Source organism: Cryptotermes secundus, unplaced genomic scaffold (genome assembly GCF_002891405.2).
Source record: "Cryptotermes secundus unplaced genomic scaffold, Csec_1.0 scaffold979, whole genome shotgun sequence".
Lineage (NCBI taxonomy): Eukaryota > Metazoa > Arthropoda > Insecta > Blattodea > Kalotermitidae > Cryptotermes > Cryptotermes secundus.
In genome coordinates, this window is record NW_019736411.1 from 695,418 (window position 1) to 711,859 (window position 16,442).

Consider the following 16,442-nt stretch of genomic DNA (forward strand, 5'->3'; position numbering starts at 1 on the left):
TATTGTCATTTTCTGATGTTCACACTGAATGAAATAAAGAACATTTTTAAATATATTTTCACCTGTCAAATACAGAACAAATGTTGAAAGCAATAATGCGCATAATGCTACCAAATAAGGCAAGACGAAATAAAAAAATTGCAGTCCGCCATGATTATTCCGTACGAAGTAAACAACTCTAAGTTTTATTTAACCTACCTTGATCTACTGACACACTTGGCTGTGTTGTTATTGTTACAGATGAGGATGTTGAAGGAGAAGGAATGCCTGTAAATAAGAATATAACGTATCACATTATTAGGGTACCTAGGAACGTACACATGCTCTATGCTGTATTAAATTTAGCGGTTCTACAAATCTTTCAGAAATGTTCCTTCTTAATACAATCAAAGATCCAGAAGTAGTTGCCCATGTTCATATAAATAACGGGGAAATAATAATATTAACTTAGAGGTTTCATCCGTCAACGCAATAAACACTACAAATTTCGACCCTTAATTAGTCATCTTCAGGTGTTCCCTTTCAAACGATTAATTACTGAATTGTAACGCATGAAAAATCTATTTCCTATCTTTGTACTAGTGTTAATTACTATATTCCTAGTTTACATACATAAGCCGTAAAGTGGCTATATTCTATGGATACTCCTTACTAATTACTTACATACTACTTATCGGATATTAATTGAAATTGTGATTAGGTATGAGTTTCTTTTAAAATTAAAAATTTTAAGATTGATATAAAATTGATTTAAAAATTTCGTGAGCTGTAATCGGCTTCGTGTCTTTGTCCTCGTGATAGCTTTTCTTAAATTCTTCTGTTATGTGTTGCCTTAATTCATTTCGTTCTCAAAGCTTTTTTCTATGATTTTTTCTCAGGGCGAGATACCAATTTTAATTCCAATTTAATAAATAAATAAAATTACAGTTTTTCTTAATTTCAACTTCAGGAATTTCGTATGAAGTAAGAAAACAGAAGATAATAGACTTAACGGCAGGAAAGTTTTCCCGAATTTAAACAGCAGTGAAATTAGTGAAGGTAAGTTTTATTTATTGGTGTTGTTCCCAAATATTATAAATTTGTTATATTTACAAGAAATTATATCTTCATATTACAATTATTACATTACTATTTTTAACAACTTATTTTTACTATTTTAAGTTTGTTATATATTTATTGACATATACATAAATAAATGTATATATTTTGTTTATTGCTGTCGTTTCCAAGTATGTTACCTCTTGTCATATTTCTAAGAATTTAATACTTGTCTCTATATTATAGTTATATTATTATTATTTAGAATGCATTAATACAATGTTGTATACTTATTTAAATACTTATGAATATTTAATTAAATATTTCAAATGTTTACAAAGGAAATTTCTATCTTCATGAAAGATGTTTTCAAAGTTCGAAATGCATTCAAAATCCCATTATCGATGCTGTGTAATGCCGGTCGTTGTTGAATAAAATGAAAAGACAATTTGTCCTAACTGGGGCCACAAAGGAGCCAAACTAAGTTGCGGCCTTAATTTCTGCATCGCGTAAATAATTAAAATATTTATAGCAAAGTTTTTAAAGTTTTCCATGAATCGTTAAGGATACAAACGCGTTCTTTTTTTTTCAATTAGAGGGAGGGTAAGAACATTCCCGGAATGAAGCTGCAAACGAAGTTTGTTGTATGCTTTCTTTTCTCCTACGACGAGCTATGGAGCATGTAAATAAGAGAACAGAATTTGTAATGTGTTCTCTGGAAATTTAAGCACGAGAAAGTAAAACAAAACTACTTTACTCCCCACAGAATTACCTGATTACTATTTCAGAGAAGATAGCTATTTTCGTCAATGAACAGAGTAAGGTAAGTTTGTCCATGTTCTTAACTAATTAGGCACTGTGCCATCAGAGCGTACGGAGGAGTGCATGTACAGATCCACATTTTATTGACCTTGGCACTAGCTTGAGGCTTCACGTCCCGACCTCTTTGTTCCTGGGAAAGAGACCCTGGTACCCACTGGATAGGAGGATGGGTGGACCCGAGGGATGGTCTGGATGTCGAGAAGGAGAGAAAATTCTTGACCTTACCGGGACTGAACTCCGACCGCTTTTTCGTCCAGCCCGTAGCCAGTCGATATACCGACTGCGCTATCCCAGTTCCAAGGAACAGAGTAGGTAAAATAAGCATTCTGATCATTTGTCACACGAGGTAATGCATATAGCATCGGGATATGGTGGGCATGTTACAATTTTAGAATACTAGTACTTACATTATGAGGACCTTCATAACTTGTACTCTTCTCCAAGTATAATTAGAATGATCAAGTCAAGGAGGATGAGGTTGGCAGGGCATTAATACGAATGGGGGAGACGAGGAATGCGTATAGGATATTGATGGAAAAGCCAGAAGGAAAGAGACCACTGGGAAGACCAAAGCGTAGGTGGATGGGCAATATTAAAATGGATCTTAGAGAGATAGGATGGTATGGTATGGACTGGATTGATTTGGCTCAGAATAGGGACCAGTGGAGGGCTATTGTGAACATGGTAATGAACCTTCGGGTTCTATAAAATGCTGGGAAATTCTTGAGTAGCTGCAGAATTGGCGGCTCATCCAGAAGGGCTCAGCTCAATGAGTAAGTAAGTACATTATATAAACAATCACACGAAATGGTAGAAGCTGAAAGCAATAGAAGCCAATTCGACTCCAGGGTCTAAAGAACAGATCTTACGGAATCGCCTTGTCTATACGGCAATTTCTCCGACAGCTGTGTGTCGCGGGAGAGTCAGTAAACTCTTTCAGGCGCCATAGCTTTGCTGCAGTGGCTGAAACAAATTCACGTATCGTGGGAGTAATAAACATATCGATTGTGTTTAGAACCAACCAGTAGAAAAGAATTCGTTCGTGTCCTCCTTCTGGGGAACACTGAATCTTGAAGCCAGGGTACAAAATACGGCCTCGAAGCGGTTCAATAAGATAAAACATTGATACAGGAAAGAAAGGTGACGAAATGAAAATGTAGGAAAAGCTGTTGTAATAGGACATACACGTAAATTATTTTATTTTAACTTTCCATTCTTAATCTTGCAATGTTAGAAAGAACAAAACAGAACACTCAACTAACAAGTAAAAGTTAAATCTATCCGTGTTTGACAAATTAAGCACTGCGCCATGAAGACACGTGGGAGAGAGGATGTATAGATCCAGGTTTTTCTGTTCTCGGTATTAGCTGCAGGTGAATGGTAAGTTTCACGCCCCGGCCGCTTTACCCCGCTCCAAATAGCCCCCGGTACCCTTTGGGTAGGGGGGTTGGATGGAGAGGAGAAGAAACTTGCCCCTACGTGGACTGGAATTCCGAACCCTAGACCGTCCCGTCCTTAACGAGTAGCTATATCGTCTGCGCTGTCCCTTCACTCGTTCTATCAGCTAAAAGTCTGCTTAAATTAAGAAAACTGAATTCATATTTCCTGCACGTAAACACTTCCACGAACACATATAGATAATATATTTATTTGCAAATATATGCGAAATATTTTACAACTATGTATTTATTAGCAATTGGCATGGAAATAATAAATTTGTACTTGATTCAGTTCACAGAGAATGCAAAGTTATCCGAGATCATAAAACTCTGCGGCAAGAAACAAATTAAAATTTGAAGAAAGCAGTCTTCTGGGATGTGGCACCGTGTAACACCACAGTGTTAACCGACGTTTCGGAGGAACGTATCGCCTCCATCTTCAGGGTAGAAGGAAAAATAAGAAAATCCGCAAGCGAAGAGATCGTGAGAACCGGTACAAACAACTATCCGCCTGTCACTTCTCACACCATTGAACCTACCCCCTTGTCTGAAATTTTTCTTCTGCGCATTCAAGGGTACTCTTGGCCTTGTTCGAAGTTACGTGACACTTGCTTTACCCCTGACACTACCACTACCACACCATCATCACCAGATAAATTTTTATATATAATTATGTTCACAATCTGGCAAAAGGCACTACTCATCTATCTTAAGCCTTATAGATCCAGGAGAATCAAAGCTTCATATCTGAAGCAAGCAACGTGTTTAATCATTGATAGGAACCCGCGTTTCTCATCTTACAACAGGAACAGCAATAAATGTTCTATTTTTGAAATTACAGTTCCTCGACTGGATAATAATGAATAAATCACCTGAAGGGGGGCTCATGTTATCCCAGTAAACAGGCTATATATGTCACCTTAACAAAATCAAACTTACACAAAAGAATTTTCCACTCTGTAAGTTGTACTTTTATCTAGACTTAAGTTTCACTGTGAGAAACACAGATCGGGATGTGGGCCCTTGTAAGAATGGCTATTAATTTAATGTAGTTTACTTCATTCCAATTTGCAGAGGGATCTGCAATAGAAAATTTTGATTATTCCACTTCTTATCTTCTATCTCTCCTTCGGTATTATGTAAAATTATAAGAGATCTTCAGCTTAGAGAAAATTTGATAGTATGATCTGTTTTACAGATCGACTAACGTAATTAGAATAAAAGAGAGTTGTGAGCGTAGAACTAGATTTGTTGCTCTATTAGTAGGTCATAAAGTCAGGTTGCTTGAGATCACAGTGCTCAGAAAAATATTTGGAACTGATATGAAGGAAGTGACGGGTAAAATGAATTTATACTTTTCACCTAATATTATTATGGTAGTTCAATAATATATATCTGTTTGTCAGAATTACGTTACTTTTTTTATTGCTAGAGGGGTGGGACTAAGTTCCTTGTACTGCGGCCACTTCTGGCCGATTGTACCAGCCCCAGATGATAGGTGAGGGTGATTGTGGAGCAATTGGTGGAATGAAGATTGGCGAGGGAAACCGAAGTACTCGGAGAAAACCTGCCCCAGCGCCACTTTGTCCACCACAAATCCCACTTGACCAGACCCAGGATGAAACCCGGGCCGCCGCGGTGGGAAGCCAGCGACTAACCGCTTGAGCTATGACGCGGCCTTAATTATGTTACTTGGAAAAACATATAATACATTCTTTTCTTCAAACGATTCTAACTATGCAGTTTGGCTATATTAAATAATTAATGGATAATCAAACACTTCAGGGACCCCTTTCAATGCATAATTTACACGAATACACAGAAACTACCTCGTATTTATCATTAACATCTTGCAGATTCATGCATTATTGATGACGTAGAATTAAGAAGTACAATTATGACTTGGTTTCCAGTGGTATGATATATCAGGTGATATGCAAATTTGTTAATTGGATCAGCGGTTATTGCGGGTTTCAATCTCAAACTTAGGGACGCACGGACATGACGATATATTAATCTGAATATTAACAATGTTTCACTCCTCTCTTGACAAAACTTAGTTCATGTCCCAGGCGGTGCGGTTTTCATCCAACACGACACAATTAATTCGTTTTACTATATGTTTTGAGCAATAATGTAACTATGGTCAGATAATGTAATATTACTTTCTGTTGTTTAGTACACTTAAGAGATTCTACGTGTACAGTCCCTTCGTATTCTCCGTAGTGCCAAAATTAATTGATTAATTTGAAGGTTACAAATAAAATTGTAATATATTAAACTTACTTACTTATGGAGCTGAGCCCTTCTGGAGGAGCCGCCAATTCTGCAGCTACTCAAGAATTTCCCAGCATTTCATGGAACCCGAAGGTTCTTTCCCGTGTTCACAAGAGCCCTCCACTGATCCCTATCCTGAGCCAGACCAATTCAATCCATACCATCCATTCTATCTCTCTAAGATCCATTTTAATATTGTGCACCCATCTATGCTTTGTTCTTCCCTCTGCTCTGTTTCCTTCTGACTTTCCCACCAATATACTACATGCATTCTTCGTCTCCCCCATTCGTGCTACCTGCCCTGCCCACCTCATCCTCCTGTAATATATTAAAACTTACTTAAATTGATACACTTCACAATTTCTTACAGTCGTTGGTGTAGATGTGTTGTACGTTTCTTTGTGTTCGTTTTATACGATATTCGTTGACAGTTGGTTCAAGACGGTAATGGTATGTGTTATGTTAAACCTGTTTTTCTTTTAATATAAGGAGCACAGGCAAATTCCTGTCAATATAAATTTGTTCACTCCAACTGTGCTTCTGAGATTTACCTCATTTCATCCTACACTTTTGTATAAATTTTAGTAATATCAGGTAAATTAATTTCTTAGAATTAAAACAGTAAAAATTAATTCACACGCTCGTAAATATATTAGATGCTTCTAAAATCTCGCGAGTTATTTTTCTTAATGTTAAAAACACATCTGTCATAATGAGAAATTTCAAGTCTAAAACAAAATAATTTTTGTTTTTGAATGCATTCGTGAAGAGAGAAAAATAGTTTTTAAAACTTATTCCCATATTAACACGGTTCTCCTCCCGAGAATATTAATTTTAATTTCCTACGACCCTTTATTCAAACTTCTCTGTACAAGCCCAGAAATATACATCAATTTCTTCATATATAAAGCTCGCTGTCCCGTATTTCTCTTGTTTTCCAAACCCAAATAAAGAGATCCAGCTGAGAAGGAAGTAGATGAAAACAAACGTACCACTCCTCACACTGTGAACATCATGGAATGCAAGAGTATGGGTTAAATGAAAATGTTCGCCAAATAAAGCAAAGCTTGTGCGACATACCCTTTGGAATGTCATGGGTCATATATTGGCTTGGCAATGGAACTGCGACGTTGAAAATAGAATATTCTATATGTAAGTTGTGGATATATTATCAAACAGAAATTAATAGAAGTGAAGCTGCAATGTTTCAGTATAAAGCAGTCAATACAAGTCATTGAACACAACATGCTTATTAAATTTTGAGGCTATTTTACTATAAAAGCGTCCTTAATTTTCCTAAGCAGACTGCTAAAATTTCTTCATTTACATGTATATACATATATAGCGTGATTCTGAATTATTGTCGGGGTTTCCGTGGCCTATAATCGGAAAACCAACAATAACTTAAAGTAACCCCCCCCTCTCTTATAGAACGATATCTTCGCGTGAACGACAGATCCCCCTTCTGGTGTGTTCAGGAAACTTCCGCAAAGAGTGATAGCCAGGAAGCCACTAGAGGCTTCTACAATGACTGCACCTTTACAAAAATATTGTAATATCCTCGAGACAGTCAGTTTGGATGAAGCTGTCGAGAAGGTGCCTGGCCAGTTGAGTCGAATCTAACTGAAGCTTAGAAGCAGTTCATTGCGTTCGTGTGTAGTGTGTATAGAAGCAGACGTGAAATAGCGTGTATGTTGAGAAAAGAAGTGACTTAAGTGCTGGCATTGCAAGGCGCAAGGAAAATACAGTGCAGTGGCATACAGTTAATTAGTACCGAACAAAAACAAGCTGACATCAAAATCTTAAGCGGCTAGTTGTAATGATAGTGTGTCTATTTCGAAACGCGATAAACGTTACATTATTAAAAACAGCATACTACCGTAAAATCTGACGCCGTCACAGACACAAGAGACCACTGGGTTCGTATTTTAGGAAATCAGTCGGCAAATTACAAGTGGATCAAATCAGGTACTTCCTTTTGAATGTAAGACGCATAGGAGGCAAGAAATTTATCAAGTAAAAGAGATAGTACAGATATGATATATATCATGCGTGGGGGGAGATTATGAAAGCATACAAAATAATTTGCACATGGACAGAACGGAGCAAATCAGGAGGAGTTGATATCGCAACAAAGAAAACACCTACATCTGACAACAGGATTCAGCACAGCTGAATCAGCAATTTTATTAATTTTAAGGATTTTAAGTATTTTAAAATTAAAAATAGCAATGCGTCTACATACCAAGATGACAGGCCAACGATTTTAGCAAATTTAGTAAATTTATCAGATGGTCGAGTGAGGCCGAAACACGTTATGAGAAGATATATGAAAGACGAAAATATGTGTTGAATTTAAGATGGTGATTATTCTTATATACAAAATGCATATAATATTTTAGTCGAAAATCTTGAAGAGGAAAGACTACTAACTAGATATAAATATTATATAAATATTAAAGTGAGAATTATACGAGTAAGGCGTAACCGTGTGGATTGGATTCATCGGGCTCAGTATAAAATGCAGTAGTGGGTCCTTGTAAACACAGCAATGAAACCTTTGGGACCGTGAGTTCGTGACTAACTGAATTAATATTAACTTGCTAAGATCGACTCTGAGGTCAGAGATATCTTGAAATTATGAAGGTATACAAGGATCCATGTACTCACGGTAGAGCTTGATGCTACCATCCGTGTCACCGAGAGAATTCTTGGAGACGCACTTGTAAGATCCGAAGTCTGAAGGGGCAACTGCACGAATTGTCAGCTTCATGTGCACCTTGTACGCGTTGTCCAGCAACACGGGTTCATATTTACTACCTGGTGAAGAATAATGCACCACCAAAGTCAGCACTCATAATTACAGATTTCCTAACTACGGTTCCTAATATAGGCATATCTAAAGGCCATAAATTTTTACTTAAGGTGTTTTCGAAATATGAAATTGCTTTATAAATTTATGAAGAAATATAAGCACAACCTCTGGCAGTGTCTGACTATAAATCTAGTCTCAGTACACGACTTCGTTCCCCAGAGTTTGCTAGAATATGTAAAGTACGTACTCTACATCAGAACAGACAACTTGCTTCTCCTTCAGACAGAAATATTTAGCGCGCATGCGAAATTGCATTTGAGATAATAAAGACGGCTAAGTCTCAGTTCTCTCTCTGTTTTGTACAAGTAGGGTTGATGTTCATAGGACTGAATTTAGCATGGCTTGAGAGCGTCAACATGGAATCAATTATCTATTCAGACACACAGTGGATGAGAAACTAACGAACATTGCTCCACAAAACATAAAATATATTCACCGTCTACAAGCCAACAAAACGCAGAGACTTGGCAAATGCACTATAACAACAAATTCACACCGAAATTGCTTAATCTCCATAATTTACGCATGCTGTGCTTGCTGTGAGTTAGTAGCAACCTGTGATGAACAACGGAATGACAAAATCAGTTGCCTGCATGTGTGAAGAGAAGAATAAAAATTAACACAAGTATCACTAGAAAATGTTAATTTCCAGAAGCAAATCTGAGACCTTGAAATAAATATTTCATCACATTACAGTAGAAAAGTGTTTTATGTCCATGTCACTGTTGATAGTTGCTAGTTAGTTAGTTAGTTAGTTAGTTAGTTAGTTAGTTAGTTATTGGAGAGGGTGGGTTTCCCCATGCACTGAGACCAGTACTGGTCCATTGTGCTTCCCTCTATGATATTCTACCAGTCTCTATACCCTACCGATATTTGTGCGTACCATCAGTCCCGACCGAGCCAGCGAGTTCGGCTTCTACTGGCTTGGCGGTATCTATAATGCTTCCCCCATCTATCAGAGGCGTTAGAGACTACTGTTGGGCGGGAAATGTCCTCGAATTTAGCTCAGTGACCTCCTTTGGAGATATGAGGTTCTTTTACGTGCCGTAAAGCTACGACACGGGACCCACGGCTTAAAGTCCCTCCCGGAGGACTTGTTCCCTGAATATTTCCGCCCTTAAAATTTCCACGACCTCCGCCGAGTTTGAACCCGCGTACCACGAGTCATGAGGTGGGAACGTTACCTCTAGACTACGGAGGCCGCTTTGATACTTGCAAAGTTACGTAGTTAGTACTGTCACGAGTAGACGGCGCGTGTGACGAAAATAATGTGGGTTCTAGATCTGATAAATGGGTTTATTGGACGTATCGGTTGCAATTACTCTTGATTTCAATAGTTCACACCTTTAACTCTTTTGGTGATGGATCTCTCTTTTTCTTGGACTAATCCTCTTCCATACGGTCAGACCATCCAGTATCTTATCTCCTGGAGTCTGTATCTGTTGTCTAGGAGACATGTACAATAATTCCTCTGTTGTGATTATTGTGAGCTTCGCTACTAAGTAACCGAAGTTCGGTTGTGTACCGCGTTACACCGGGTTTTCTGATTCCATATGTTAATGATTTGAGCAACCATCAAATTGCTTCCTCCTTAAGGCTGTTCGTCCCGAACAGCCTAACGGTATATCGCCGTTCCTTTCTTCCCAAGGGTTGTACTTTCGCCGTCTGGAGTGAGCCTTGCCGTCCTTCTCTTGATTTTCCTTCTTCTCGCGGTGTTCATTCTTCCACCGCTCCCTCCTTAAGGACACTCGTCTCGAGCGACCCCCTGGTAGGCTGCGAGCTGGTCTAAGTGTAAACCATCATCCTTTATCTATGTGTTTTCTGGATCCTGTACACCACATCATTAATTCGAGTGATTACTTTGTATGGGCTTTCATATGAAGATTGCAGCTTAAGCGATTTCCCCTTTAAGCGGGTTGGAGGATAAAGCCACACTCCGTGGCCCTCGTGGAGACCTGCGGAGTTGTGTACTTCATCGTACCGAGTTTTCATCCAATTACTGGCCAGATTCAGATGCTGGTGGGTATAATTGCGGATGTCATGTAGGTGGTCCTCTAGGTCTGCCGCATTATCCGTCGTGGGTGGTTCCTTGTCTGGGGTGCCCCAAATAGCAGGTTGCAGGGCAGTCGGAGTTCTCGCCCCCATACACGTGACAATACCACTGCTTACATATCCGTTTCTTTATTTCTGTTATTATGTTTAACTTCGTTGATGGTCTCTGGGCTTCTGCAGCGAGTCACATGGGTCTGATGACGGAGGCAGAGTCATTGAAGCCACAAACTCTTATTCCGTATTGGAATGTCTAAGAGTTGGGGGGGGGGATCGCTGAATTTAGTAGTCAAAATATCTTTACATTTTATAATTGTTTTATAATATGTTCAAATTGTGGCTGTAGTAAGACTTAGTCCGTGATGATTATTGTAGTCTCTACGAAGCAAGTTGTGATTATGGAGACGGATACAATCTCATAAATGTCCCTAGAAATATCACTAGAACACTTGCTTTGTACTGGAAGAGTTCTTAATACATGAAATTGCTTTAGTTGACATTTGCATATATGCATTCACTTGAAGTCATAGATTACAATGATGAGTGAGACAACGTTTGCAAATTTATTTCTGCTGAAGAATGCAACATGATTTTTTTCCTTGTGAAATTTAGAAGTATTATAGAAAATAATATTGTACACCAAACCAAAGCAACCACTTAATTACGAATGTAGTTGTGAACGAACCTGACACTAAACATTAAACTGCAACTAAGAAAGGACATTTATTCAGTTCTAAAGCGTTCTGATGATAGTGTATTCCAGTTCGCATTATTGGCTTTCTAGGTTATGTTCCATCGTGCGATATCCTGAGGAAGGAAGCAGTTTCAGTTTCCGAAATATTTTGTTCCGTTTTAGGATACCGGACGATAGACGAAAGCAAGAAAGCCAATAATATTAAGGACATTATTTTTTGTGTAGACATTTCTTCAACAATGAGCGTCATAGTTTAGATTTTCTCAGTTCCATAATTAAAAATGTCCTTCACCCAAATTTCAAGTCTGTCCGTACACGTACATTCATTTTAACTTTACTTCATGATGATGTCAGTTCTTATTTTAAACGACAGCATTCCGTGGCGTGTTGCTTAGATTATTATTAAAAATACCCCAACACATTTTTCATCCTGTCAAATTTAAGTTGGTTTGCTGTGTATGGATGGGGCACATGGTAGCGTAGCTGGTTGAGGCATATGCTATAAGCAGAAAGTCGCCTGTTCAATTCCCGATTAGATCATTGAATATTATAATTGACCTAACCCTTTCAGCCGCACTATGTCAATTCGGTCTCTAACTGAAATTATTACCAGAAATCTTCCTGTGGATAAAGGACACGCCGTACGTAAGCCTGAAAACCTCACTACCATCTGTCACCCTACTCTTTAGAAAATGTGGGAGTCTCGACGTCTCACAATCCTAGGGGTCTACACGGCCTGGGATTGAAATTAAACGGGACACATCAGCTGTTGGTCTATGTGATCTTCGTCTTTCATAGACTTCCATAAAGCCTATGATTCAGTTAGGAGGGAAGTATTATACAGTATTGTGATAGAGTTTGGGATATCCATGGAGCTAGTTAGGTTGAGTAAAATGTGTTTAAACAAAACGTATAGTAAAGTCCGTGTAGGTAAACATTTGTCTGATAAATTTCCTATCCAGAATGGTCTAAACCAAGGAGATGCTTTATCACGACTACTTTTCAACTTTACCTTAGAATATGCCAATAATTAGGTCCAGGGAAACCAGGTGGGACTGAAATTAAACGGGACACATCAGCGGTTGGCCTATACTGATGATGTGAATCTACTGGGTGATAATGTAGATACCATAAAGAAAAACACACAAACTTTAATTGACGCAAGTAAAGAGGTTAGTCTAGAAGTAACCACAGAGAAAACTAAGTATATGTTGCTGTCTCGTCACCAAAATGCAGGGCAAAATCATGACATAAAGATAGTAATAGATGTTTTGAAAATGTGGCACAGTTCAGATATTTGGGAACAACGATAACAGATCGAAACCTGATTCAGGAGGAAATTAAGAGGCGATTGAACTCGGGTAATACTTGCTATAATTCAGTCAAGAAACTTTTGTCTTCTCGTCTGCTGTCCAAACACATGAAAATTAGAATATAAAAACTATAATTTTGTCTGTGGTTCTGTATGGGTATGGAACATGATCTCTGACATTAAGGGGAGAACATAGACTGAGGGTGTTTGAGAACAGCGTGTTGAGGAGTATTTGGACAGAAGAGGGATGAAGTGACAGGAGGTTGGATAAAACTGCATAATGAGGAGCTTCATAACTTGTACTCTTCTCCAAGTATAATTAGAATGATCAAGTCAAGGAGGGTGAGGTGGGCAGGTCATGTAGCACGAATGGGAGAGACGAGAAATTAGTATAGGATATTGGTGGGAAAGTCAGAATGAAAGAGACCACAGGGAATACCAAGGCATAGGTGGGTGGACAATATTAGAAAGGATCTTAGAGAGATAGGATGGGATGGTATTGATTGGATGGATCTTGCTCAGGATAGTGACCAGTGGAAGGCTCTCGTGAACACGGTAATGAGCCTTCGGGTTCCACAAAATGCTGCGATTTTCTTGAGTAGCTGCAGAATTGGCGACTCCTCCAGAAGGGCTCAGCTCCATGAGTAAGTAAGTAAGTAAGTATGTGATTTTCGTCTACAATAGGCATATTCAGGAACATACTGCATTTCTGATATATTGAGTTTTCGGACTGTATCCATCGTCCTGGTTTTTAAGATAACTAATCGATGGATACAGTCCGAAAACTCAATATATCAGTGTGTTATACACCATCGTCAGAATCCTATAGTAAATACTGCATTTCGCTACACAAGAAACATCTTCAGAGCAATGTAATGACCTGATAAATAATTTAAATTTTTATAGTGTAAAATAAAATTCTACTGAGTTGAATATATTGAAACAAATATAATTATAGACAGATGAAGTGAATGACAACTTTATGTGCTATATAATTGGATTGTGTTAATCTTACAATATTCTTTTAATATTCACCGGAACACAAAGCAGAGTCTCCTCCCCAAATGTCGTGTCCATTAAATAAGATATAAATTTGATGAACATTAAGAATTTAATATGGTGTATCGGGAAAGGGAATGCTACGAGAATTGAATGACAATACTTGCACTCCGCGTATTTGAAGGAAGTAACTGCTTTAGTAGCGCAGCAGTTCACACAATCTGCTGTCATAATCACAGTCTTGAGATTGCTGGGAATATATTTAAATAAACTACTATTTAAACTTCATTTCAATGACATTCTATCTGAAACAATATTGTGGCAAGACAAACAGTACGAATCACATCTAAGATAGGTTGGACTGAGTAGCATTTTTCATGGTTTCAATTAAGCTTTTCAGGCGGTTTGTAGGGGATTTGCATCTAAAACAGGTCTCGACGAACTCTCTCTGAGCCTTTCGAATTTATAATTCAAGACTACACACCATCTAAAATACAGCGCGACTGAAAATAACAATCCAAGCTGCAGGAACTAGGAACCTCGGTAAGGACTTTTTTTTTTTTGGCAGAAGTGGATGGCATATAGCAGTTTTATGTATGCGAAGTCGTATTTTGAGGGTTGGCAAATGTGAAATATATACACTAAAATCTTCAATTCTGATCATAATCCATCTCACGAATTCTAAACCGAATTTGTTAATGTAATTAATACCTCAGATAAGCGTCTTTAGGACAATAGTTGTAAAGGAAATCAACTAATCCTATAGGTTTTATACAATAAATTCAAGTTCAAGGTTCTCTTAATTTCCTGAAAATAATTTTATATGTTACCTCATTATAATACAACCTCTGAAAAACTGTCCATGAATGCGCCGGTCCACTTAGAGTTAGCCTATTTTGCTCTGCAGAGTTAAATTTAGAACTGCGAAGTGGTACAAATAGTCCTTTCTATAATTAATTTTCTTTAGATTTTACTGTACACTTCTTCGTGAATTCTGGCGAGATTCTTGAAAACCCAGTGAATTACAATTAGATGTAAGTTCATCAAACGATGAGTTTACGGTACACTAACTAAAAAAAGACCAAATAAACATAAAATTAAAATATTCAGCTCAAAATACTACTTAATGTATAGGAAAGCACGGAAATAATATTCAAAGAGAATAAATTATATTAGCCTGTAAAATCATTGAAAAAAGAACATGAGAATTTAAGAATTCAGGATGCCTCATCTGAGGTCAAAGAAATTATACTGAAATAAAATTGCAAACTTGGGTCCAAATGGCATTACTAAGAGAAAATTATATATTACCAGGAACACAATTGAGAATACAAATTATCACCGCAGAAGAAAATTTGAGATATTTCGGTGAGGCCCTTGTAAGAAAAACAATACCGATAAATTGAAGAATGTCTAATTAGATTTCTTCCTTAAGTTTGATTTGTGGTTTCTAATTGAATTGATGTCCTTCTGAAGATGGTCTCTAGGACGGAAACATTTAAAAGATAAAAGATTAAAAAAAAAAGAACCACCAATCACACTGGACGGAACGAATTAACATTTTGTAAGGTTTTTTTCACTTTTACTGTATATTACAACACTACATCACAAGCGACTTACGGACAATTACCGAACATCGTCTGAGAAGGAGGAGGAGGCCAGGAGAAATGGTTGAATCACTTAAAAATGAAGAAGACAAATAGAATAGTAAAGGTGACACTTGAAAACAACTTTGGGGCGACGAGACCCTGGACGGCCGAAGAAGAAATCAACGCCCTACTACTCCTAGATAATTTAGCAATAGAATATTTAAAATAATGTTACGTGGTTACCGACAACTTTTGATTTCAGTCCATATTGTTGTATATGGTTAAGACAAAAATAATTCTAATATTTTGTGTGAGATCGTGGTGCAGTTTGGAACGGACTGGATTATTGAGCTACGACGACTTCATATTGATCACCAATCACGGCAACATAACAAAAAGCATTCATACTGCTGGAGGAGACTCTGAATACATTGAAGCAAACAATAGAATGAAATGCAACGTCAATATAATCGAGAATTATTAATGTTTCGTGGGTTTTCTTCTATGATAAATTGGAGATTTTAACCTAATTTCTTCTCTTGTTCCTGACGGGAAATGAAAGCAGAAAAAGGCATAAAATATCTAGTCAACAGCTGTCATAGATTCCTGTTAATTTCGTGACAATGTACGTCAATTCTGGGTGTTTTCAACTGCAAAAAGAAGTAGTTTATAAATTTTCACTTGTATGAGTGACTAGAGGGGGCATGTAGTAGATGGTTGAGGCATTATATTACAAGCCGGAGGGTCGCAGGTTCGTTTGCCTATGAGGTCACTGGATTTTTAATTGACTTATTCTTTCCAGCCGAACTATTGCCGTGAGTCGAATCAGCTCCTAAGAGAAATGAGTACCAGGAATCTTCCTGGGGCTAAAGGGCGGCCGGCGCATATGGCTGACAACCTCACAGTCATCTGTGAGTCGATCGTCTAGAAAATGTAGCGGCCTCGAAGTCTCATAATTCTAGGGGCCTCCACGGCCTGTTACAAGAATAGCTTTACCTTTACCTTTATAAGTGACTACAGACCGGTATCGGATTGTTAGTTGCATCTATTGAAAACTCAAAGAAAATAACTACACGTAACTATAATTTTATCGCTAATTCACAAACTCTGAAGTTTACTACAGCAAGTACTAAGTCTTCTCACTATGCTGTGTCTTCACCAATCGTTGCCTAAGTACGGATCCCAACAATGTCCTCCGCTTCTTTTATCACATTTTTACCTGCTGGTGACTGCCTCACAACTAACTCATTGAGAGAGAGAGAGAGAGAGAGAAGAAAGAAAGTGGGGGTGGTAGTGAGAGACACTATATTAATGGTGGTAAGAAACTCATATCTCCGGTTTTGAAGGT

The 16,442-nt window shown here is 37.8% G+C and overlaps 1 protein-coding gene across 3 annotated transcripts in view; it reads right to left on the reverse strand.

The window, feature by feature from the left end:
• The window catches only part of LOC111869945 (opioid-binding protein/cell adhesion molecule homolog), a 162,514-nt gene that overhangs the window by 4,071 nt on the left and 142,001 nt on the right, over positions 1-16,442 (reverse strand). For 2 of the 3 annotated variants that reach the window (XM_023861841.2, XM_023861842.2), the window contains exons 7-8: positions 8,247-8,396; positions 199-267 (exon numbers count right to left, since the gene is read on the reverse strand). In XM_023861841.2, coding sequence (XP_023717609.1) covers positions 199-267; positions 8,247-8,396 — 219 coding nt within the window. The remainder of the gene's footprint in view (positions 1-198; positions 268-8,246; positions 8,397-16,442) is intronic. The other variant, XM_023861843.2, reaches the window with a different exon arrangement.